Raw genomic sequence first — 25,484 nt, 5'->3', positions numbered from 1 at the left:
ACACACACACACACGACATAAACAGAATATAATAAAAATAAAACAAAACAGATAAGGCCATTTTACACAGATATCAGCAATACCCTTACAGTCAAAGACAGATTTGTTTATTCCTGTCACAATAAAGGAGTATACACATGCAAGAAACCATACCGGCCCTCTGTGACCGTGAGTATTAGCCATAAACTTGACAGAATCCACAATGTCTTGGAAAATGGGTTTCTGGGGAAGCTTGTGGGAAACTGGCATTTTTTTCTCTCTCTCTCTTACCCTGCCCTCCCTCCCCTTCTTGCCCTTGCTGTTTTTTTGTTTGTTTGTTTTGTTTTTGTTTTTTTGAGACAGGTTCTCATGTTGCACCCTTGGGTGGCATGGTGCCTACTTAGTGTACCAGACTGGCCTCTGACTCCCAGAGATCTTCTGCCTCTGCTCCTGAGTGCTGGGGTTAAAGGTGTGCACCACCATGCTTGGCTTTGTGAGGGATTATCTTCATTTCATTCATGCGAATGGGACCATCTCCTGGACAGGAGATTCTGGGTTGTACTAAATGGAGAAATGGAGTTAGCTCTGGTGTGTAGCCATCTTTCTCCAGTTCTAATTGTATACGACCAGCTGCTAGAAGCTCCTGTCCCCTGACATCCTTCCATGATAGTTGTACCTGAAACTCTGAGCTGAAGAAATCTTTTCTCTCTTAGTTGCTATCGTCTGAGTAGTTTATCACAGGGGGAGAAAGAAATGAAGACAGAATCTTGGGACAGTAGAGGATTAGTGTAGCTCTGGAGTGGGTTGTAGGATGGTATTGGGAAGGATTTCAGATTATAAACTATGAATGTGTGATAGTTTGACTGTAATTGGCCCCCATAATCTCATAGGGAGTGGCACTATTAGGAGGTGTAGCTTTGTTGGAGTAGGTGTGGCCCTGTTGGAGGAAGTGTGTCACTCTGGGGGCGGGCTTTGAGGTTTCCCAAGCTCAGGATACCATACCTCAGTGTGTCAGCCAACTTCCTGTTGCCTTCTGGTCAAGATGCAGCCAGCAGCACCATGTCTGCCTGCACACCGCCATGCTCCCCATCGTGATGATAATAGACTGAACCTCTGAAATGGTAAGCAAGCTACCCCAATTAAATGTTCTCTTTATAAGAGTTGCCATGGTCATAGTGTCTCTTCACAGCAATAAAAACCCTAACAAAGAAGCCGGGCGGTGGTGGCGCACACCTTTAATCCCAGCACTCGGGAGGCAGAGGCAGGCGGATCTCTGTGAGTTCGAGACCAGCCTGGTCTACAAGAGCTAGTTCCAGGACAGGCTCCAAAACCACAGAGAAACCCTGTCTCGAAAAACCAAAAAAAAAAAAAAAAAAAAAAACCAAAAACAAAAAACCCTAACAAAGATAGGATGTAACAAAATGTGACCTTATTTTTGGGACATATGAGTTTTTGTGGCACTGATGTGTTTGTAGTCTTAGAACTGTTAACTAAAACATACTAGACAGCCAATTGACTGAACTGGATGCACATGTTCAGTTTCAGTAGCCAAACCAAAATGTGCCTACTCATGCCAAAGTTCCAGTTCACTAGTCCAATACTATGTTGTTTGTTTGACCTTTGGAAAAATCAAGAGAGACTTTATTGTGTGAATCTTTCTGGAATAAGCATTCCAACAGCAGTAAGTGGAAGAGGGGGGATATCACAGTGCATGGAACCCAGGATGCTCTTGAATGGCACTGGTCCTGGGTCCAGTTCACATTTTCATTTTAAACTCCAACCCCACGAGATGGGGTGGCGAAGCAACTGAGACTTTACAGACACCACAGAGCAGGCAGCTTTCTGTTTTTGAAGCCATATGTTAAAGTTGACAGGAGTACGCTGCTGTGCTACGTTGTTAAGGACAATGACCCCTTGTGTTTCAGCTACTTCTCCATGTCATCCCGATCCAGGTAGCGAAGTGAGGTCATGTTTGGAAATGAACTGTGCAAGCAGCGCTTTGGGGGGAATCTACTAATTGGTCTTTTCTACCTTCTCCCGCTCTCACATGGCGGCACTGTGCCAGCGGGCTGTGTCTGTCAGGCTCGAGGAGCTCCCACTGCTCTAAATCTCAGCAGCAGTTACTGATGTCAGTCAACCACTGACTGTGTCACGCTGTCTCCTTGTTTCTGCTACAGCTGCCTCACAGACAGCGGACAGTTCCGTTAGCCCATCTTAACACGTCTCTATTTTTAGATGAAATGCCACCTGATTCATGAATTGCAAATAAAGGCAAATTGGATTATTTGACTGCACTTAGTTTGAAAATTTGTCTTTTGAAAGGCTATATGGTTTAGCTGAACAAATTTGTGTTACATGTGTTGCTGCTGCTGCTGTTGGTTTCGTTTGGGAACCTAGAGACTATGGTGCATAATTTTAGTCTGATGCAGTTTGTCTGTTTTATAAATCAGATTATATTTTACAAATGGTGGTTTCCTTCTCCTTTCACCTTTTATCTTTTATGCCACTCTTGAAAATTTGGTACAGAAAATGCAGTTTATTGTGATAAATAAATGTATCATAGCAAGAGTCCTAAAAGGCTGAGGCAGGAAGATCAGAGATTCAAGGCCAGCCTGTGTTACATAGTATAAACCTGTCTCAAAAACCAAATGAACAGTAATAAATGGGTTAGCACGAGGCAAGAAGGGCCATAAAGGGCTACAACAGGGACTGGGCGTGTTTGCTGCAAGTGCTGACTTTTCATCCGGGCTTAACCAAGATCTGAAAGCAGGACGAAAGCTTGGAATCTCTGCCTTCATTTCCCATCTCTCTCTTTAGTCACAAAGTTTGGATCAGATTCCTGCTCAGCTGTGCATGCAGACGTACTAATTATTTCAGGAACGTTCAACTAAGGCTGAGTGAACTCCTTCAAGGGATAGAAGACCAAGATAAAAGTAAGGTTCTTTTCCCAGATTGCCAGCTGCTAGCCCTCATGACACCTTGCTCCCAGCCTTTGGAGTGGTGCAGAGGGAAGCCTTCACTCAGTACCCTACCCTTGGAGGAACAGTGGAAGCTTGCAGGCAGATCACCTCCTGACAGACATGTGTCTCAGTGGGCATGTGCAGGTCAGAGGACATCTCTGGGGAGTTAGTTCTATTTTTACCCTGATCTGGGAGATTGAACTTAGGCCACCACCACCTGGTGAGAGCCAGGGCTTTATAACTGTACAAAAGCATAAATTCTAAATTGCCAAAAGGCAAAGGATGCTCCAAGGATGATGGCCAGCTTGAAAATGGTACCTCTCAGCTGGGAGGTGGTGGCACACCTCTTTAATACGAGCACTTGGGAGGCAGAGGCAGGCGGATCTTTGTGAGCTTGAGGCCAGCCTGGTTTACAGAGACAGTGCCTGGACAGGCTCCAAAGCTACAAAGAGAAAAACCCTGTCTTGAAAAACCAAAACATTTAAATAAATAAATGAATGAATGAAAATAAAATGATATCTCTTGCCAAATCAAGGACAATTGGAATATCAAATAGATAATAATAAGTGAGATGGTTCATGTCCATAATCCCAGCACTTGGGACATGGAGGCAGGAGGATTAGCATGGGTTCAAAGCCAGCGAGATATAGAGAGCTTCAGGATGACCTGGCTAGAGAATGAGACCCTATCTCAGAAATCAAGTAAATTTGTGCTCCTTCTCCATGATGGAAAAGTAGAGAGGTCTCTGAGGTGTTTGCTACTGTGGTTGGTACCAGAACGAGCTGGTAAAACTATACCGTTGAAGACACAGGACATAGAAAAACCAGGCAGGAACTGGGATGGAAGCTTGCTCCCTCCTGGTCAGTTCACAATGTGCCAGAGGGTGCTGTGCGGGCTTCTAGGGGGGAGAACTGTCATCCAAACCCTTGTTCCGCTGGGGGCCCTGCACAATAACATTACTGATCAGCCAGACATGAAGTGCCCATTGAAATGATAGTGGCAAGTCAGTAACTGGGGAACTAAATGTCTTCTGGTTGAATCTGAGGCCCACTCCACAGGAGGAAGTGGAAATCTAGTACTGTACAGCTTGCCAAAAGCCCGTGTCTAAAGAGGCCATTGAAATAGCTCCCTGCATTCTACCAGACCACTGTGGATTAAAGCTAGGTATCATCAACAACAGAAATAACATGAAGCTTATATACTCATGGAAACGGAACAACTCTCTTGTCCCGGGTTTTGTGTGTGCTCCCTGGTTGTCTGCCTCCCCTGCCACGCTCTCAGCCACCCGAGAGTGCTGCATTTAATAAAACACGGGCACGTTAATTCGGTTTAATCTGTTTTGATCGGATTTCTGTGCGCCGGTGGAGAGGATTTTTCTTAATAGTCAGCACATGGTTCAAGAATGGAGTCATGTGAGAATTCTGAACGCTTGTGAGAAATCGTGAAAACAAAAACAAGCAAACAAACAAAAGTAAGAGTCTTGTGACCTCAGTTTCTTCAAAACACGGAATTGCTCTTGGACGGTGCTTTTGTGCTTCTCCCAGTGTAGCAGACAGGAGTGAGTTTACCTCACTCAGTGTTGCTTACTGCTGTATTCAATTAAATGTTTATGTGTCTCTACGGGATAACATGTTGGGCCACATGTGGCTTGTCCTTGTGATTATATGTGGCTTGAACTCATTGTTAAGTTTTTCTGGCCCAGTAAGCCTTTCTGCCGAGGCAATAATCCAAATCAGACAAAATCAAACCAAACTAGAAGAAGCCCAGATTTAATGAATGCCAGTGCTCCTGGTGCCCCCCTGGGAAAACATGGAGAGGGAACCGAGAAACAGGAGACCATGTGTTCATTCTCTGGGGGGCAGTTTAAATAGCCTGTGGGAGTGGTCTTGACCCTCCCTGGGGAGAAGTCACTGTTTGGCTGGCTTTCCTGGAGGCGGAGTTTGGACTGAGGCAACTCCCAGGGGAGGGGGCTTGAAATGGAGAGGGGCTAAGGTGAAGCCCCCAACCAAACATTCCAGACTCCTTGTATATACGGATGCCAGGGGGTGGGTGAAGCCCCCAACCAAACATTCCAGACTCCTTGTATATACGGATGCCAGGGGGTGGGTGAAGCCCCCAACCAAACATTCCAGACTCCTTGTATATACGGATGCCAGGGGGTGGGGTGAATGAAGCCCTAACCCAAACATTCCAGACTCTTTGGATAAAGGGGTTCCAGGGAGCTGAGGTATCGCATCCAACCAAACACTCACGAGAGCTTTTCTCAGGTGATCTTTCCTAACTCTCAGTATGAATTCTGATGCTCTGAATAAAGCTGGCTATTGCATGAGTCTGTAGGCTGCCTCATCTATGGGCTCCATTCTCCCAGGTCCCACTGCCTTTAGAGCATCATGTATTTACTATCCTTCTGTCCCAGTAGGCACACTCTTGTGAGAAATAGCTTTTCAAACTGAAGGGCATTATAGCAATTTCAAGATGGAAATTTCTTATGTGTCTCAAGAGGCTGATAACTAGATTGCCTTGGACAACAGTTTCTGGGAGTGTCCTGGATCCGTGGGCAGACACCTGGGCTCCCCTACTTCTGAGCTCCATTCTGGGCTCACTCCCCTCATCTCTCTTCCTCCTTTTACAAGTGTGTGTGGTGTGTGCACATACGTGCCTGTGCTTGTGCATGTGTGTGCACGCCAGAGGCTGATATTAGGTGTCTTCTGTCCATCTCCACCATATAAACTACATGGTAGCACACACCTTTAATCCCAGATCTTGGGAGGCAGGGGTAGATGGATCTCTGTGAGTTCGAGACCAGCCTGGTCTACATAGTGAGTTTGAGGACCCTGTTCATATATCCCCTGTCTCAAAAGACAAAATAAAACAACAACAAAAACTAAAGCAGGGTGTTCAACATGCAAATCTGAATCTTCACGGTTGAGAGCCATGCACATTATCCACTGAGTCCATCTCCTCAGCCACGCCTGCCAAGATGTTATTTATTTTTATTTAATATATACCAGTGTTTTTGCCTAAATTTACATGTACCATGTGCATACAGTGTCTGTAGAGGCCAGAGGAGGACATCTGGTCCCTTGGAACTGGAATTATAGACAACTGCCATGTAGTTGCTGAAAATTGAACCTGGGTTCTCTGTAAGAGTAGCAAGGGCTCTTCAGTGTTATGCTATTTCTCCAACTCCTCCCTCTATTTCTTAGTATTATTTTTATTGACTTTATTTTTTCCTATCATAGCAATATATTCTTATTTTACTTGTGTGACATCTTTTAATTGAAAATTTGACATTCCAAGTTTTGCCTTATTGAGTGTGGCATAGTTATGTATTTTGAGCATTTTTTTAAAATATTTATTTCTTTATTATGTATACAATATTCTGTGTGTATGTCTGTAGGCCAGAAGAGGGCACCAGACCTCATTAAAGATGGTTGTGAGCCACCATGTGGTTGCTGGGAATTGAACTCAGAACCTTTGGAAGAGCAGGCAATGCTCTTAACCACTGAGCCATCTCTCCAGCCCCTATTTTGAGCATTCTTGAGCATCTAAAAATAAAATGAAGCAGGCAGTGGTGGTGTGTGGGATTAATCCCAGCACTCGGGTGGCAGAGGCAGGCGGATCTCTGTGAGTTCGAGGCCAGCCTGGTCTCAAGAATGAGTTCCAGGACAGACTCCGTAGCTACTGGAAACTCTGTCTCGAAAAACCAAAATAAATAAATAAATAAATAAATAAAACAAAAAATATATAAAAATAAAATGAAGTTACTTGTAAACAATTTGGTCTTTTCTAGGCGTACTTAACTGAAACAAGAAAGCCTTTGAGGTCAACATTTGTCTCACTATCGAGGTGAAGCCCTTTCCAGATACTATGTAAAGTTCCGAAGGTTTCACTGTTTCACAGGAATAGGTATTATTCCTCACTCCTGCAGTCCTTCGAACATCTTCCAGTGGTTCTCTCCTACAGTGCAGCTTTGTGTCAGGTGCCGCTGGTGTTTAGTGGGTGCGTGAGGAAGAGAAACTGTTGCATATCTCTGGGTCTGTTTCTTTGTACTGTCCTGTACTGTCGTCGCTTGAACTCCAGCCGCCTCGGTTCCCCAGGACTCTAACTTCGTCTCATTGACCTGCAGGTCCTGCTTGGCTTTGCCTTGTCTGTTCTTGGACCAGGGAGTTTTCTCCCCCAGGGAAGTCCGCTGTTCACTTCGTAATCCAGATCACTGATTTTCCTTGTTTCCATGTGCAATGCCTTCACACTTATTGTTTAATAAACTTCATCGTTTTTAAAGACTGATTAATGTGGAAGACTGAATCCGGTCCCTGTCACTTCTGCTCTGTGTTAGTTCACTGTAAGAAGTAAAGAGGAAATAATTTGAAGATACCACTCATGTCAAATTTCTAGAAATACAATTCAAAATCCAAGTTCAAATTAAATTCCTAGTCTTTTTTGTAAAGATTTTATTGTCTTTCTGTTATAACCAATAACTGATTTTTGTATTAGTGAAATAATTTAAAACAGTACAGCTTTAAATGTCTTCAAACTTAGTTTGACCTTGTTTTGTAATCATTTTAAAAATTCAGAATTATTTTCAAGAAACAACCTCGCCAGCATTTTTGACTTTTAAAGAAGTGAATCATACACAGTGCAGTTTAAAACACAAGATGTCATTTAAAAAGGACATGTTAAAAAAAAACAAAAACCAGTGAGGTGGCAGGATGAAGGCGTCTGGATAACACATCTTTCTAAAAGAATTGATTAATGCTTCCTTAAGTACCTGAAGGTTCCTTCGGTTTGGCTTTTCTGATTTTTCAGTTTCTCCAAGCGCCTACCCTGCAACAAGGGAGAGAGTTCTGCAGCCTGAAGCTCCAGGTGCAGCCTCGCCGTCAGCTTGAGGCGTCCTGCTGCACGCAGCATTCTGGGTATTGTAGTTCCTCCATCTCTAGAGCTGCGTGGGTCGTGTAGTGCGCGCGCGTCATCCCGGCCGGTGTACTTCCGCATCCTGCGGTCGTCACCTGTGCCTGTGGACTGTCCTCCAGCGGTTCTGGCGAGCGAGCAGGACGACCCTGGCTTCTGCAAATCCTTCCAGGAGGAGAAGAGCCCAGAGAGCTGGCGTGGGACACCCACAAGGTTCAGGCTTCAGCGTCTGTTTGCGTCCTCGATGCGTGGAGTCTTCGGGAGTGGAATCAGCTGCGTTGCCCATCTCGGAGGAGGGTCTCGGTGAAGACCCTCGGGTGGGGAGGGGGCCACGTGGGAATGGGATTTGGGGTTCAGTACTTTGTCCAAGACAAGCTGCAGGTTAGTCTGGCCCACGATCCGCTTCCCAGGCTGCACTGTAGGTGTGTCCTCTGTGTTTGGGCACTGTCTGGGAGACTGGATCTGGAGCATCCAGACATCGTCCCTCCACTCCCACCTGCCAGTGAGACTGAGAAGTGAGGGGTAGGAGCCATTCTCCACAGGAACAAACATACGAACTGGTGAGAACGGGACTCTTGGGGACTCTTAGTCTTGAAGAGCTGCGCCAACCAACATCTGGAAATACAGCTCGCTCACTGGGACCCAGGTTAGTGCCCCAGGAATGCCTTTGGGGAAAACATAAAAAATTGCCTGATTGAAGGGAACGATAAAGATCAGGAGATGGGGCCAGTACTGAAGCATGGAGCCGTGGTGTGTGCCAAGGCTTGTGTGTTTGTGTGTGTGGGGAGGGCGGGGGTTGACCCCTGTACATGCGGGCTTCAGACTTTGTGCCGCTCCCACGAGTTTGGGACCTTCCAAGAGCCTGGAGTGCAGCAAAGGGATGGGACTTTCCCCAAGACCCAGGACTTCTTGGCCGACTCCTCGATCTTGGAGATGTGCCCAGGTCTTTTTTTTTTTTCTTTTCTTTTTAGATCTTTGAGCTATCCATACAATTCATTTTGATCATATTCAACAGCCAAAATTCTTCCCAGACCCATCTGCTCTCTCTACTCACCCATCTTTGTGTCCTTTTTTCTTTCTTTCTGTTTTAAACCCATTAAGACTAATTTGTGCGGCCCAAATACTCCCATATATTCCACTGGATTGTGTATTGGCTATATATACTCTTAGAGAAAACCGTCTCTTCCTTTTCCAGCAGCCAAACATTGCCAGTAGTTCCATAGTAGGGGTGGGTGCCGACCTCCCATCTCCATGCCGAGATCTGGTCTAACTTGGGCTTGCACAGGGTTTGTGCATGGTGTGGTACCTGCTGTGAGTTCTTATGTATAGCTGCCCTGTTGTGGCCAGAAGACATTGTTTCCGTGGAGTCACCCACCATCTCAGGCTCTTATGCTCTTTCTGCTACCTCTTCCTCAATGATTCCTGAGCCTAGGCTGGGGGTTTGTAATATATGTGTGTTCTTGTTAGGGCTGAACAGTCTGCAGTTTCTTATTCTTGGCCAGTTGTGGGCCTTTCTGTTAATCATTATCTATTGCAAATAGAAGTGTCTCAAATGAGGGTGGAGAGAAGGTATTAATCTATGGGTAAACCAAAAAGTCATCAGGAATTGGTTTAATACTATGTCCATTTAGCAAAATAATGGTATTAGGTGAGCCTCTAGGAACTATTGCATGTCTGATAGGCTCTTGTCCTGATAACCGGTATAGGTTTCAGCTTGTGGAGCCACACTTAAATCCAAGTAGAAAGTGGTTGGTTGCTCCCATGATGGTTTTGCCACTACTGCACCAGTGGACCTATCTGTGTATCTTGGCAGGCCAGTCATTATTGTAGTTTGCAGGGCTCAAAGCTAGGTGTGATTGATGATGGCAGCCTGTGAAGCACTTTTTAGCAGTTGAAAATTAGCCAACAGAGGTGAAGTTTCCAGGCCAGCACCAGCTTGATTTCTTCATGTTTTATGACTCAGATATGTGGTGTCTTACCATCAAGTTCTGAAGGTTAACCAAGAGTAGTGGTAATTCCTGTAATGTTTTTTTTTGGGGGGGGTACCTTTGGGGCCTCACTGGCTAACAACTCCAAAAGAGGTAACCCATTCCTAGCAATGGGCTTTCTATTTGTAGTCTCTGGTATCTACTGATATTGATATAGAAATGATATAGATATTCATTTCTAACACACACTATATATTTCTATCAAAAAATACTTAGTGTCATGTATCCCTCTCCCCCAGGATTTATTATTTTTCACTTTACAGTATGAAAACATTGCGGTCATTCCCAGAAGTATAACAGCTCTAAAGTTTCATGGATTCATACCCTAGATTTATCACTTGTAAATAAGCGGATTATCCTGCACCCAGATTTCTCCTCAAAGTGTGGATTTCTTTGAAACTGGCTCCTTTCTGGAACCTATGCCAGAGCCTGTTTGTGAGCCAGTTGCTCCTGCACCCTTCTGCAAGTACCAGTTCTGGTTTGTCTCTTCTGAATCACTGAACAAGGCTATTGTAGAACGCTACCCCCTGAGTATAACCGTCACCATCTTCATCAGTTTGGGCTACTTGGAACAGAGTCATTTGGTTCAGTTTATGGGGATGGATTTCTAAGTTTGCTTGCCCCGCCTCCAGTGCAATGCTGTCCTGATTACTGCTTTGTAAGTTGTGAATGCTGGCAGCGTTTGGTCTCGTTCTTCTGAAGCATATTAACTCTTTTGTGTCTTTCGTCTTTTCCTGTGAATTTTAGACTTTAAACATATCTACAAATTAATTTCCCAGGGTTTTGATGGGGATGTCTTTGTATCTGTGGCCCAGGTTGGGGAGAATTGACGCCTTAAAAATGCCGAGTTTTCCCACTTTAATTTATTCTTCATTTATTTTGATCTTTCATTTCTTTCAACAAAGTTTTGTAGTTTTCCTCATAGCCATCTCAAAATTAAAAATTATGCTTAATATTACTATGTTTGGATGTTATTGTAAATGTTGTTCTGTTTTAATCACAAATTCCAGTGGTTCATTGCTAGTGTATAGGAAAGTAATATTTATTTTATTACTAACTTTGTGTCTATTAGTTAAAATAACTTGCTTTAGGAGTTTTTATTGATTTTGTGGGTTATTTCTCCACAAACACTCATGCCATCTTTAGATGAGGTCAGAGTTTGTTTTTCACTGACTGCTTAAAATAATTCTCTTATTAGGTCCACATGTTACACTTGATTGACATGTCTTTTTTTGTTTGTTTTTTTGAGATGGTTTCTCTGTGGTTTTGAAGCCTATCCTGGAACTAGCTCTTGTAGACCAGGCTGGCTTTGAACTCACAGAGATCCGCCTGCCTCTGCCTCCCCAAAGGCATGTGCCACCACCGCCCGGCCTTGTCATGTCTTTTAAGTACTTTCTTTATTTCATAAAAGCTTCCCTCCCTGATATTTTAATACTTTTATTTGTTGAGGACATCGTATTTATCAGTAATTATAACTATCAATTCATTATCCAGAACGTTTGGTTCTTACTGTTCTTTTCCTCTGAATCCCAAATGTCCGGATCTCACTTAATGACATTTATAGTTTTCTACTGTGTCTCACGCTCCATTTGTATTTAACTCTCTCTTGTCTCTTTTTCTCATTCATGCGTGTAAGCCAGGATCCAGCCCAGGTCACATAGCTCATGTGAGGAACGATTTTCTCCTATCTTTAACTGGGGAAAGAGCACCTTCTATTTCTTCCTTACACAGTCTGCTTGTGAAGTCGACTGTCAATGTAGCAGGCAAAGGCTGATGATGAACTCTTATACATTTCAAATCTTGGGATCCTCATCTTTGATTTGTGAGTGGGTGTATCCAGGGTCACGCGAGAAAAGATCAGGTTGTGCTCTGCTCCTGCTCTTCCCCAGACCTACGTTTTCTAATCCTGCCTTGGACTTCCTGGACGCTGTTCTTTAGCCTCCGGGCAGCGGCAGGGATGGATGATGGATGGAAAGCTTCTGTTTTCAGTGCGCTGGGGAACTTCATTTCTCAGAGGGAGTGCTTGCAGGTAGACACTCTGAGTTTACCCAGGAGCATGGAGGCCCCATTATTCAGCCAGAGATGGGGTTTGATTCATGACTGACTCAGACTTGTGGATTCTCTTCACTGGTTAAGAATGGGCTGCAGAGATGTCTCTGTCAGCCTGGCAACCTCACTTCTACAATGTTCCTGTCTTCTACTGAACCGGGAAACTGGGATATGAAGGGCCGTCTTCCTAAGTGCCTCTCTTTTCTTCTTCCTCAGATTGGACTCTGCGAGCAGACTCTTGTCCAGAGAGTGTGTTCCCAGAGTGCACGATGGCCCCAGGGCTCCTGACAACCAGAGACAAGGTAAGCTCCGCCATTTCTCATGTCTCTCTACCATTTTCCTTTCTGCAGTCTTCCTTGTGGGTGTTTGGCAGTGCCTGCCCCCACCTGAGAGCTCTAGCCTATCTTACCTGGAGCTTTCTATTAAATTTCTTTGTTCATTCATGCCCAAAACATTCACTATGTAGCTAACGGTGATTGTCACATGGCTAATGTAAAAATACAGGATATGTAGGCTTATGTACCCAGTGATTCCCAAGGCCTAAAAGCTGTATTATGAAGCCTGCACGCACACACACAGAAGTCAGCCTTGGCTGTCATTCTTCAGGAGCCGTCTGTTTCATTCTCTCACTGGAATCTGGGGCTCAATGAATAGGTGGGACCACTGGCTGTGTGCTTTGTGTGCTCCAAGGACCCCCATCTCCACTGCCCAGCGCTGAGCTTCCAGCACCTGGCTTTTTGCATGGATACAGGGAGTCAAGCTCAGGAGCCTGTGGTTTCAAGGCCAGCCCTTTGCCACAGCTGCCCTCCCAGACTCCTGACTGGCTTTTGAAGGGGTTTGCAAACTGGAGAGTTGGCGGAGACATTCTTATAGGAGGCTTCTGGATAGTGACTTAAGCTGCTTTTAGCCGGGTGGTTCTTTTATGAGCAGGAATGTGTTTTTGTTATAGGCGTTAATGGCCTTCCATGATGTGGCTGTGGCTTTCAACCAGACGGAGTGGGAACTGTTGAGTCCTGCACAGAGGATCCTCTACAGGGACGTGATGCTGGAGAATTATAGCCACCTGGTCTCCCTGGGTAAGGGCGTCGTGATTTAGGTCTCAGAGTTTACCTGTGGGCATCTTAACCGTCTGTGTAGCAGCCAATGTGTTCTCTTCTTCAGACTGTCCATATTTTGTAGTGAAGGTGTGTGTGTGTGTGTGTGTGTGTGTGTGTATGTGTGAGTGTGTGTGTCTGCAATGAGTGATGATGTATTTCTAGGCCTCTTTCTAGGCTACCCCTTCAAATATGGGAGGAGCTTTGTTTATTCAAGCCTCGGGCATGACCTGCTTTTGACCCAGGGTCCTCTGCCCTTGCTCATTCTTTCTCCTTTTTCCCATCTGGGTGATATTCTTTCCCCATCTCTGCACTTCCCTTCTGGGTGTATGACATTTTCTGCACTGGCCTGGAGTTCTGTTGTAGCTCTTAAGTCACTAGCCTAAAGGGGTCCTTGGTTTTGTTTCTTGTGACTAGGAATTGCATTTTCCAAACCCAAACTCATCACACAGCTGGAACAAGGGGCGGAACCCTGGAGAGATGGCAGTGAATGCCTTCTGGACCTTTGTCTGGGTAAGTGAAAGACGGGGCTGGCCATGAGGATGCGGGTACTGGGTACCAGGGCAGTGAAAGACGGGGCAGGCGATGAGGATGCGGGTACCGGGTACCGGGGCAGTGAAAGATGGGGCAGGCGATGAGGATGCGGGTACCGGGTACCGGGGCAGTGAAAGACGGGGCAGGCGATGAGGATGCGGGTACCGGGTACCGGGGCAGTGAAAGACAGGGCAGGTGATGAGGATACGGGGCACTGAGGAGCTCAGCAGGCCAGGAAGGCATGCTAGGGGAAGCTCTCCTCCCAGGGCTCTAGGTAAGGCTATATAGCCAGCCCTCCCTCCCTCCCTCCCTCTCTGTGCTGCTCGCCAGGACAGGGCTCCCCTGGAGGTGTACCTCACCGGGCACCTGACTTCTCTGCTTGGCACCAGCAGTACATTCAGGGTTTCTTCTTGTGCTCTTGCCAGCCTCACTCTTGATCTTCAAGACAGTGCCTGCCCTTCCAGACTAACGAGGCTGCTCCTGCTGAATGCTCTTCAGTTTCTGTTCTTGCCTTGGCAGATGCTGTATATCACACCCATCCTGTAGATTACCATAACTTTGTTTTCTTTGTGATGGCTTAATTAAGATTACAGTAAAATGTGAAGAACTGTAGCAGTCTGGCTGCCCTGTGGTCTAGGAGCTCATTGTCCACCAGGGGGCAGGCTCGTTCCTTCTCAGACTGGCCTACTTCTCTGCCTCCTTCTGGGTTCCTACCCCTGGGTCCTTCAGAATGCCACATTACTTTGCATGTTCTGTAAATTTCTCCACTCATAGTCTGCACCCCCAGTTCCTGACAATCAAATACTGTCACTCTGTACTCTTATAACACTTGTGGACGTGTGCAGGAATCATAGCTAGGACTGAAGTAGCTGGTTCACATACATTTGTAACTTGGAATTGATTAGATAAGCAGATTGTGTCTGAAGCTGGTAAGAGCATGTACTGCAGTGGCAGTGTGAGAATCCTTTTGACACATCCTTACCAACATTTGGTATTGTCCGACCTCACTTCCTCATCATTTTGGACTCTCTTGGGGTTTTAGGTAGCTAATATGAGCATCTTCTCATGCGATCTGTGCCCTCTTCTGGGAAAGACTTGACTACTTTAGACATTTGCCCACTTTTCAGTTAAAATTTTTTCTCTTTTGTTATTGATTACAATTGTAGAATTTCTCCAAAACATTTAGGTATTTAATCCAACCCAATGAATAGTCATATAATTTCATATGAATATTAGAATGTACAGGTAGATTTTTGCCAGCCTTATCTTTTTTCATGAATTTATTTTCACTTTACTGGCATTTAAAAATGATTCTGAGTCAGGGTCTCACTGTGTAGCCCTGGCTGGCCCAGAACTCCTCATGTAGACCAAGCTAACTCCGTGCTCACAGAGATCCACCTGTCTCTGTCTCCTGAGTCCTGAGATGGAAGGTGTGCACTACCATGCTCTTGTGTTTACTTTTTTCCTTCTAAATAAACCATATGGGGGATGTTATGCTTTATATCAAGCTCTGACTTTGTAAAAACGAACTTTATCATCTGAGGTATATTAACATATACTATAAAATACTCTTAAGATATGAATATTAAGAAATAGGGCGTGTTTTAAGGTAAACTATTAGAAGTGAAAATCAATGCGCTGTGTTAGAACCGACACAGGGGAGCACACCCCTCCTTCCCAGACTTCTTGTACACCTTACCGCAACTTCTGCTTTCCAGCCTCCTTGTCCTCCTTTTCCTTTCTTTCAAAAAAGCAAACTATTTTCTTCCTTCTTTGAAAATTTCTGCACACATACAATGGATTTTTATCATACTCTCCCCATACCTCTCTCCTCACTCCTTCCAGATCTCCCCAAGTCAGGACATTTCCCAACTTCATGCCCTCTTTTCCTTCCCTTTTAAATATAGAAATATAGCTCAGCCAGTCCTGTTTGTGTTGCCCGTGTATGCTGTATGCATGGGTACGAGACCACCCACCAGGACTACAGCCTTAAAGGAAGCTGACTCTCCCTCCCCCAGAAGCCAGCAACTGCCAATACCGTCTCCTCCTTCCTAATCTGTTCCCGATTATAGATTTGTTTGAATTTTCTAGAACTTATGTTAATTAATTCATACATGATATAACTGTTTTCTACACTTAGCATAATTACTTCCAACTTTATACGTATGGTGTATGTCAATAACTTATTTTTATTAGTGAGTAGAATTACTTTATATTGCTATATCATAACTTACTTAACTACTTACTTGTATTTTAGTGTTTAGCATAAATAGGGTGCATATTTCTTAAAATGACATGAAATAGTACCTAGAATCTAAACCATTTGGTATAGAATAAAAAATATCACCCACCATAGGAAGAGCCAGGAAATTACAACTTGAAGATGACAGTGAGCTGATGAAGTGGGGGTCATCAGATTAGATTTCAGGGCCTGTAGATGCAGCACTGTGAACTTAGCACTGGACTGAGGAAGGAGGATGGCAAGTTCAAGGTCAACCCGGACAACTGTGAGACCTTAAAAATAAAATATAAAAAGAGAGCTGGGGGCATAGTTCATGAATAGAGCACTCGCCTAGCACACACAAGGTCTTAGGTTTTATCCCTAATGGTGTAGGAGGTCCTTCTGTTTGTGCGTTGCTTTCATTGGTTAATGAATAAAGAAACTGCCTTGGCTTAGTTGATAGGGCAGAACTTAGGTAGGCAGGGAAGACAGAACTGAATGCTGGGAGGAAGAGAGGCGGAAGAAGAGAGAGACACCATGGAGCCACCAGAGACAGACGTGCTGAATCTTTCCTGGTAAGCCACTGCCACGTGGCGATACACAGATTAGTAGAAATGGGTTAAATCAAGATGTGAGAGTTAGCCAATAAGAGGCTAGAACTAATGGGCCAAGCAGTGATCTAATTAATACAATTTCTGTGTGGTTATTTTGGGGCTAAGCTAGCTGGGCGGCTGGGACAAACAAGCGGGCCCTTCTCCAACACCTTAGTACTGAATAAAAAGCATCCCAAGAATTTTCAACCTGTTACACATGCTCTTGAAATAAAAGCATAAAATATCAGTAAAGAATTATTTTATATAAAAAATAAATTTGCATTTGTGTTACTGAAATATACAAGAGAAAATGTGAACTCATTGGATGGGCCTCACTATAGAGTTGGAGTGATGAATGGAATCTGTGAACTTGTTTTATGTGTTGAGACAGGGCGTCTAGCTTTGCTCTCATAGGGATCCACTTGCCTCTGCCTCCTGAATGGTGGGATTAAATATGTTCACTATGACATCCAAGTGGAATCAGTGAACTTGATTCCAGAACAATAAAATATCATAAATCTGAACAAAGAAAGAAAATAAACTGAAAAAAGAATGATTTCAGAGACTTCTGGTATAAAAGCCAAGAAAACAGTATTTATGTCATCAGAATCCAAAAAGGATAATGAAAAATATTTGAGAAAATCATGGTTGAAAACTTCTTAAACTTTGTAAAAAGTTATAAACATATAGATACAAGAAGCCATAGAAACATTAAATAAACATATATACATAAACACTAATTCACATGATAATTACAATTCTGGAAACTAAAAAAAAAAAAAAAGGGTAAAAATCTGGAAGACAGCCAGTGAGGAAAAAAATGTCTTTCCTACAGAGGGTTTTTCATGTAAACTAATTAGGCCAATGAGGACATGGCAAGAATTTTCTTCAAGTGCTGAAAGGATTATAAATTCTATACCTAGCAAAACTATCCTTAAGGAGTGAAAGGAAATCGGTACATTGCTACTAATGGAAATAAAGAACCTGGGACACGTACCATGTCGATCTATAGGTAAGGAAATTCTTCAAAGAGAAGAAAATGGTAAAAGAAGATCCTTCTCTCATCCATAAGACCAAAACCCAACCAAACAAACCCCAAAATAACAGCAGCAAAAAACAATTAAAAATAAGAGAATTCCTAGAGCAGGGGGTTAGAAAACAGAAAAAAAAATAAAGAGGAAAAAAGGGCATCACAGCTTTACATATAGAATTTTAGAAGCTTTACTTACAAAATTTTTGCAGTCATATTGATGATTAACTCATGTTTTTACCTTAAAAAAAAAAAAGGTATGACAAACAAGAGTGTGGGAGCTAAGGAGGTGTAAATCAAGGTGATCTTTCTGTTCTTCAAGTGGTGAATGTTGGCAGGGATGCTGTGATCTTTTCCCCCATGTGGACTTTTCTTTGTGCCTTATGTGTTAGGGTTAGGGTATTTCTATTCTACCATGAATGCCTAAGGCTCATAAATAATCCTCTTGGGTTTGTTCTGCTCTCAGGCTCACAGGGGCAATGGCCAGGCCCCCCACCAACTTGAGGCAGGGGTTCCATTCCTAGAATTCTGCCAAGCCCCATCCCATGCCATCCGCCAGGAGTAGAATGCCCTCCCAGAACCACTGTTGTACCCTTGAAACCAAGAGTGGAGGTCCCACTGCCCACTTAGCTGTGGGCTTCACATCTGTGATAGAAGTGGCAGTGATTTGATGTGGGGTCGCTCTCCCCTTTTTGAAGCACAGTGCATGTTTACGTCAGGATAGCTCTGCTAAAAATTAAATACTAAAGAACCAGGCTAATAAATGAGCTGAACAGACAGTTCTCAAAAAGAAGAAACGCAAGTGAACACTGAATGTGTGAAGCGGTGTCCAACACCAGGGAGCTGGAAAATAAAGCTGCTTTGAGATTCTGTCTCACTCCCATCAGAATGGTTATCGTCAGTAAAAACACCCCCTCCCCCGCAAATTCAAGTGAAGAGGTGGGCAAAAAGAATTCTACACACTGCCAGTGAGAACATAAACACAGGAGCTTCTGTGGAAATCAGTATGCCATGCCTCAAGAAGCTAAAAATAGAACCATTGTATGACTCAGCTCTGTTACTCTCAGGTGTATACCGAGAGAGTCTGCAGGCAAGTGAACACAGCTGGGAATCACGTTCAACAGACAGAGTTCACAAATAGTGCGTGCCTTCTCCTAAAGTTCTCCCTCTCTCTCTCCCCATCACAAAACTTTACAGGGTATCAGTCATAAAGGTGGGGAGGACACTTGAACGAAGTAGAAACTAGAGAAGGTAATGGAACATACGTAATAAGAAAGAAGTTGGAAGAAAGAAGCAGCTAGAGGGGCAGAGGGAAGTTCGTGGGGAGGAAAGGAGAGGGTGTGATGACATATGTAGGAAGATGCCATGATGAAAAACCCTAACCTAGGAAGTCCGTAATACTACAGAAGTTCTACCCAGAGCCGTAGGTTCCCGGAAGCACGGCAGCCTTCCTTCTCTTTATCCTGCTCCCTGCTCTCTCGGCTCCAAGTGCTGTGTTTCTGGCACTGTAATCCCACGTCTGTTGAGACTTCTGCAATTATGCATGGTTATATGGTGCATACAAGGCTGTTTAGCTACGTTCTTAGTGTTCTCTTTATGGCAGGCTTTCTCACCTGCCCGGTATGCATAAACAGAATTTTCTTTTTTTTCTTAACAATTCTAATTTCTTCCTGCATTTTCCATTAAGTGGTAAGGACAATCCAAGGTACAACTTCAATACTGGGATCAGGAATCTTCTCTGCTAACTATTTTACTGCACCTAAGCGCCACTCTTTTCCAAACACCGGAGTGCAGTTAGAAACTTGTTTTCCGTATTTCCTCCCAGCGACTCCCTTTAGTGGCAGTCTAGGCCTTTTTAGCGCATACATGACAACTTTCCTAACCTGTCACCCAGTTCTGAAGCAACTGTTATGTTTTACAGTCTGGAAGGCCAGGAGGAACAGTGGTAGTGATTGTCAAGAAGAGGCTGTTCGACTAGCAGGGACACCCAGAGAGCTAGCTCACCGAATGGTTTTCTTAGGAGAAATAACAGTGGGGCGTACGTGGACTTAGGCGCTAGGAAGGGAGCTTCATGATACCATTCTCCTTTGGCCATTTATTTATTCTCTAATAAATTTATTTATTTTACATCCTGGCCACAGTCCCTCCCCCCTCAACCCCTCTCTGTTTCAGTTTAGGAAAGGGCCGGTCTCCCATGAGCATCAAAAAAACATGACTTATCGAGTTGCAGTAAGACTAAGCACCTCCTCATGTATTAAGGCTGGACAGTATGAGGAGAGGGTCCCGAAAGTCTGCAAAAGAGCCGGAGACAGTTCCCACTTGTAGCCTTGGGAGTCCCACAAGAGTACCAAGCTACACAGCTATAACATCTATGCAGAGTGCCCAGATCATCCCATGCAGGCTCCCTGGTTGTCAGTTGGGTCTCTCTGAACCCCTGTGAGCCCTGGTTACTTGATTCTGTGGGTTTTCTTGTGGTGTCCTTGACCCCTCTGGATGTCAAACTTATTTTAGATCAGATCAAATGCATCACTGATGTGGCTCAGGGCCCGGAAACATCTCTGGTCAAAGGTTCTGCAGTATGTATTGTAGCCTCTGTGGATGTGCTCCTTGTAATGACTGCTCTTTGGTACTGGACTGTGCAAGGAGATGTAAGCAGTGCATTAATGATTGGCGGTGGTTTGAGACCAGCCTGGTCTACAAGAGCTAGTTCCAGGACAGGCTCCAAAACCACAGAGAAACCCTGTCTCGAAAAACCAAAAAAAAAAAAAAAAAAATTGGCGGTGGTCCAACAGCAGTCTAGAAGACAGTCGGCAGACCTACTGCCGATGGTTCATGAAACCTGTCACACTTTGTGTTGGTCGGAAAGAATCAGGCAGGTCTAGAAAGGCTGGTCGTGATGAGTCCTCAATCAGAACGCATAGGATTTTATAATCAGCTCTAATAGACAAGACCCAATCGTGGTGGCACAGATGTGCTGACTTGTTATCTTCTAAGCAAGCATTGTTATTAGAGGGAACCATTTTTTTTTTTATGACTTGAAGAAAATCCAAGAAAGTCTTGGATTAATTAGGTCACCGGGAGCCATATTTCTTTAAGGGGTAGCAGGTCTAGGCCATGGCGCCCCACTTCACTGCCGAAACACACCGTGTTTGCTGAAAAGAAAACCCAGTTCGTTCCCTGTTCGCTTATGGGGTGAGGGAGCACTCAGTTTAGTATCACACAGGGGTCCCTAAGATTATTTCAATCTGCCTCTCTCATCTGGGGAAACCTTTAGGTAGATGACTTCAAATTTGTCACTTTCTTTCAGAAGGAAGAAGAAACAGCTCATTGAGTAAAAACAAGTATTTGTGCATGTTCGTGCCCCTATTAGCGACTCTAATTGCAGTAGTTTATAGAGCTGACAAAGCCCATGAAGCTTTTCAGAGTTTTAGTTTCCTGACGTTCACAGCTGTGTGACCGCTGTTTGTGAAGGGAGTGTGTGGGCGTCTGAGGAATTACAGTTGGGGAAATGTTACTACCCACCGGCATCTCGGAATCTGACCAATGCTTTCTCTCTAGCAGAACCCAGGACAGAATTAGAGCCCGGTCTCTCCTGCCCGATATCCTTTGCTAGTCCCGACGTCCTCAGAGTGTGTGTGCTGAGTGAACACCCCCCTCAGACTTTCCCAAGCCCGCCAGCAGGCAGCAACCTCCAGCCGGAAGCTCCTGGCTGTTGTATCAGTGAACGAGATGAAGAGGGGGCCAGCAGCGATGCTCTGCTGCAGAGGGCGAGTCCAACCGGGATCCTGCAGACGCTGTTTAGCCCGTGTCAAGGTCAGGCAGTATACTGGGTGGAAGAAGGCAGCAGGAAACCAACAGACCTTGACGCGGCCCCAGGAGGCATCCCCGAGAAGGCAGGCACAGTATTGAAGGGGTCCGACGGGTCAGAATCTGGAGCAGTTCTACAGGGAGCATTTCCTCCAGGGCTTCCCGATGCCACCAGCCTTTTCAGCCCTCAGAAGCATCATGACTATCCTGACTGTGTAACAGGCTTTTGCCAGAGGTCAGACCTCATGAAGCCCCAGGGGATGCAGGGAGGCGAGAAGCCTTACTCGTGCGCTGAGTGCGGGCACCAGTTTACTCTGAAGGCTTCCCTCACGGTCCATCAGAGGAAACACTCGGGAGAGAAGCCGTATGTGTGTGGGGAGTGTGGGCGAGGTTTCATGTATTTATCCTCTCTCAACAACCACAAGAAGATCATTCACTCCGGAGAGAGACCCCTTGTATGTCCGGAGTGTGGGCGAGGCTTCCGCCAGAAGGTGGACCTCCTCCTTCATCAGAGGACTCACCTGGACAAAAAGCCCTTCGTGTGCCCGGAGTGTGGGAGAGGCTTTTGCCGAAAGGCCTCGCTGCTGCAACACAGGTGGAGCTCCCACTCTGACGACAACCCCTTCATCTGCTCTGTGTGTGGCCGTGGCTTCCGACTGCTCTCCAGGCTGCTCACGCATCAGATCACACACTCTGGGGAGAAGCCCTATGTTTGTGCTGAGTGCGGGCAACGCTTTGGCCAAAAGGGCACGCTCATCCGACACCAGAAGACACACACCGGGGAGAAACCTCACGTGTGTCGCCAGTGTGGCTGGAGTTTCACCCAGAAGGTCAACCTCATCAGGCACCAGAGGATCCACACCGAGGAGAAGCCTTACCTGTGCCCCGAGTGTGGGCGAGCCTTTGAATTCAAGTCCCTGCTCACCCGACACCAGAAGACACACATGGGGGAGAAGCCGTATGTGTGCTCCCACTGCGGCAGGGGTTTCAGCCACAAGTTCAACCTCATCGGGCACCAGAGAATTCACACGGGGGAGCTCCCTTTTCTGTGCCCTGAGTGTGGGCGTGGTTTTGTAAAGGAGGCCACGCTGATCAGACACCAGAGGACCCACGCAGGGTGGCAGAAGCCTTACCAGTGTCCCGAGTGTGGGCGAGCCTTTGAATTCAAATCACTGCTCACCAGACACCAGAAGATACACACAGGGGAGAAGCCGTATGTGTGCCCCCAGTGTGGCAGGGGTTTCAGTCAGAAGTTCAACCTCATCGGGCACCAGAGGACACACACAGGGGAGAAGCCCTACGTGTGTGCGCAGTGTGGCCGGAGCTTCAGGCAGAAGTTCAACCTCATCAGGCACCAGAGAATCCATACGGGAGAGAAACCTTACCTGTGCGCCGAGTGTGGGCATGAGTTTCGAAAGAAGGTCTCTCTCATCAGACACCAGAGGACTCACGGAGAGGAGAAGCCCTACCGGTGCTCCGAGTGTGAACGGGCATTTGAGTTTAAGTCACTCCTCATCAGGCACCAGAAGACGCACACGGGAGAGAAGCCCTATGTGTGTGCCCAGTGTGGCAAGGCTTTTAGCCAGAAGTTCAACCTCATTGGGCACCAGAGGAGCCATACTGGGGAGAAGCCTTACCTGTGCCCCCAGTGCGGGCGCGCGTTTGCCTTTAAGTATCTTCTCACCCGACACCAGAGGAGACATTCTAAGTAGGAGCGTTACGTGAACAGCGTGTGTGTTTGGGGGGACTGGATGGAAATCCAGACCTCTCTGACTGGAGGGCTCAGTCCAGTCCATAGAGAAGCCATTTGGGTGTGGCTTTGGCTTTAACTCTGCCTCATTGTAGACCCACTCTGGGAAGAAGCCCTACACGTGCAGGGATTGTGGTGGGGTGGGGGTGCGGCAGGTGCAGGCTTCAGCCAGACGTTGCACCCCCGCAGACATAAGGGGGACCATGTGGCTGGCTATCAGCTCCTAGCTTGAGAGGTGTTTGCCTGTCTTGTTCCTTCCTTTCCCCAAGAGCATGAAGCTGGCAGAAATCACTAATGAAGGTTCCATTTTTTTTTTTCCTGAGATGGAACGAGGGAAAGAAAGCCCTTGCTTGTTTGTGAAATCACTGGTTTATGATTTACTTTCCTCAGTAAGTTAATTTTCTGGGCTCCCTAACAAAATACCCCAGATGGTGTGATTTTGGCAAAAGAGAGAGGTACCTTGCCATGTATGTGGAGCCTGGGAGCCCTCTCAGACTGGCTCAGGCGTGGCGCCGGCCTCACTTCTCTTTAGCCGATGGATGAACAGCTTCCCGTTGTGTTGTGCTCCCACGGTCCGTCTCCTTTGAATATGCTTTCCTGGTGCCTGTTCCTCCCAGACAGGGCCACACCAGAGGACCCTGTTCAACTTCGGTTGCTTCTTTAAATGCATCAGTATTCACACTGGGGGAGTGTGACTCAGCCGACAGCTAGCTCTCCCTGCAGCACCAGAGTTGATGTTTGCACATACAAAATACAAACCATATGCACACAGCATCCCCAGACCTCAAAGCCTTAGCTCACTGAAAATCTCTAATATAAATAGCTCAGTCAAGTCTGGGTGAGGCTTTAAGTCCAGTCCACCTGCAAACCATATCTGTCTGCAGTCCTATGAAATCCAACATAGAATGTGCTTCCAAATTCCAATGGCCAGACAGATACAGGTTAGATATTCTTTATTTTATTGTTTTTATTGAGCTATACATTTTTCTTATTCCAAAGGGGAAATGTTGGAAAGACCTGAGGAGTGATGGTCCCAGTGTCAGGTACAAGCCTAGCAGGGCAAAGTCTATGGGACCTTGAGTCTCAAGAATAACATTTGACTCAGTGTTCTGTCCCCTGGCGCACAGGGATGACAATTAATATTGTTTCCCTAGCCTGAGCCATGGAGTGTGAGCCGTGGACCCTGAGGAGACGTATTTGACCTCACTCCAGACCTGTTCTTTCTGATTTCTGGTCAGAGTAGCAGCCCTGATTTATGAATTCTACTTGAAACCACATTTCCCCCCATTTTCCTCTGCTTTTCTTTTCGTTTTTTTTCCCCTTCCTCTTCCTTTTTCTGTGTCTGCATTTATGTACCAGGCTGGCCTTGAACTCACAGAGATCCACCTGCCTCTACCTCCCCAGTGCTGGGATTAAGGGTGTGAGCCACCACACCAAGCTTTTCCCTTTTCTTCAAGATGAGCACATGCTCACAGTTTGGAGCTCCACTATTGTTTTCTTTAGAATCTCAGAAGCCCTAAAGTCTGTCTTCATTTTGCCCCAACCTCTTTCCTTGTTCACAAAGGCTAGAAAGTGCTGGGTGAGGTGGCTAATTGTCTGTGGTTCACATTAAACACTAATCTCTTTAGAAAATGGTTTCCAGCCATCTACTCTTTCCTCCAAAACACACTTCATGGCTTACAAAAAAACCTATATGTATAAGGGGAAATTTTTCCAAAATTTAAAGTTCTAAATATGTTTTGCTCAACAATATCCTCAGTTTGTCTGTGTCTTCATGCTTTGCTGGAGGCAGCAAGGGCAAATGAGTTGATAGTTTGATCATCTGTGTAGAAATCTCATCTGAGCTTTTTGTACTTGCATTATTCAAAATACCTCCATATGGGGCCAACAAAATGGCTCACCAGGTAAAGGCATGTGCCACAGACGCCCGAGGGCCCAGGTGTGACCCTGGAATCCTCATAGAAGGAGAGAAACAACTCCACAAAGTGACCTCTGACCTCCACTCGTTCTGTGGCAATGTGCACCCTCAGTAATAGTGATAATAAACACTCCGTTCTACAGAACACTAGGATTTAATTAAGCCAAGTTCCTTGCCACTGTATAGCAAGGATACTAGTTTTTAATTCTCAAATTTAATTAATTTAATTAGCTGTGCCTGATTCCTGAGACCTCACCAGGATCACCTCACACCTGCACCTCAAACGGGCCTAGCCGCCACATGTTTCATAGTTCCAAGACGCTAACACATTTTTTTGGTTTGATAGGACAACACCCCACTCTTGGTTCTAAAGTCTGTATTAGCTAAGGTTACCATAGTACTTCCTTGTTCCTTCTCTTCCCTTTCCTCCTTCTTCCCCCAAAGCTTCCTACCCTTATTCTTTTGAAACAACTCTCACGTAGCCCAGGAAGGCCTTGAACTCACTACCTAGCCAAGACTGGCCTTGAACCTGATCCTTTTACCTGTACTCCCCAAGGCTGGGTTAAAGTTCGTGCTGCTATGCTCAGCCTTCCCTGTCTTATAAGGACGCTTCATATTGGATTAGGGTGACACCTTATACATTTTGGGAC

At 45.4% G+C, this 25,484-nt stretch overlaps 1 protein-coding gene across 3 annotated transcripts in view; it reads left to right on the top strand.

Annotated features, from left to right (window-relative positions):
• The window catches only part of Znf169 (zinc finger protein 169), a 25,792-nt gene extending 1,537 nt beyond the window's left edge, over positions 1-24,255 (top strand). Inside the window, exons 1-5 of one of the 3 annotated variants that reach the window (XM_026783045.1) lie at positions 7,943-8,496; positions 12,104-12,189; positions 12,837-12,963; positions 13,399-13,494; positions 20,918-24,255. In XM_026783045.1, coding sequence (XP_026638846.1) covers positions 12,157-12,189; positions 12,837-12,963; positions 13,399-13,494; positions 20,918-22,878 — 2,217 coding nt within the window. In that variant the 5' untranslated portion in view covers positions 7,943-8,496; positions 12,104-12,156 and the 3' untranslated portion in view covers positions 22,879-24,255. Of the gene's footprint in view, positions 1-7,942; positions 8,497-12,103; positions 12,190-12,836; positions 12,964-13,398; positions 13,495-20,917 lie in introns of those variants that run through there. The other 2 variants (XM_005355152.3, XM_026783044.1) reach the window with 2 other exon arrangements.
• Positions 24,256-25,484: the final 1,229 nt, after the last annotated feature.

This window comes from Microtus ochrogaster, chromosome 16 (genome assembly GCF_000317375.1).
Source record: "Microtus ochrogaster isolate Prairie Vole_2 chromosome 16, MicOch1.0, whole genome shotgun sequence".
Classification (NCBI taxonomy): Eukaryota; Metazoa; Chordata; class Mammalia; order Rodentia; family Cricetidae; genus Microtus; species Microtus ochrogaster.
The sequence above is the reverse complement of the archived record's forward strand: the minus strand, read 5'-3'. Positions and strand labels throughout refer to the sequence as shown.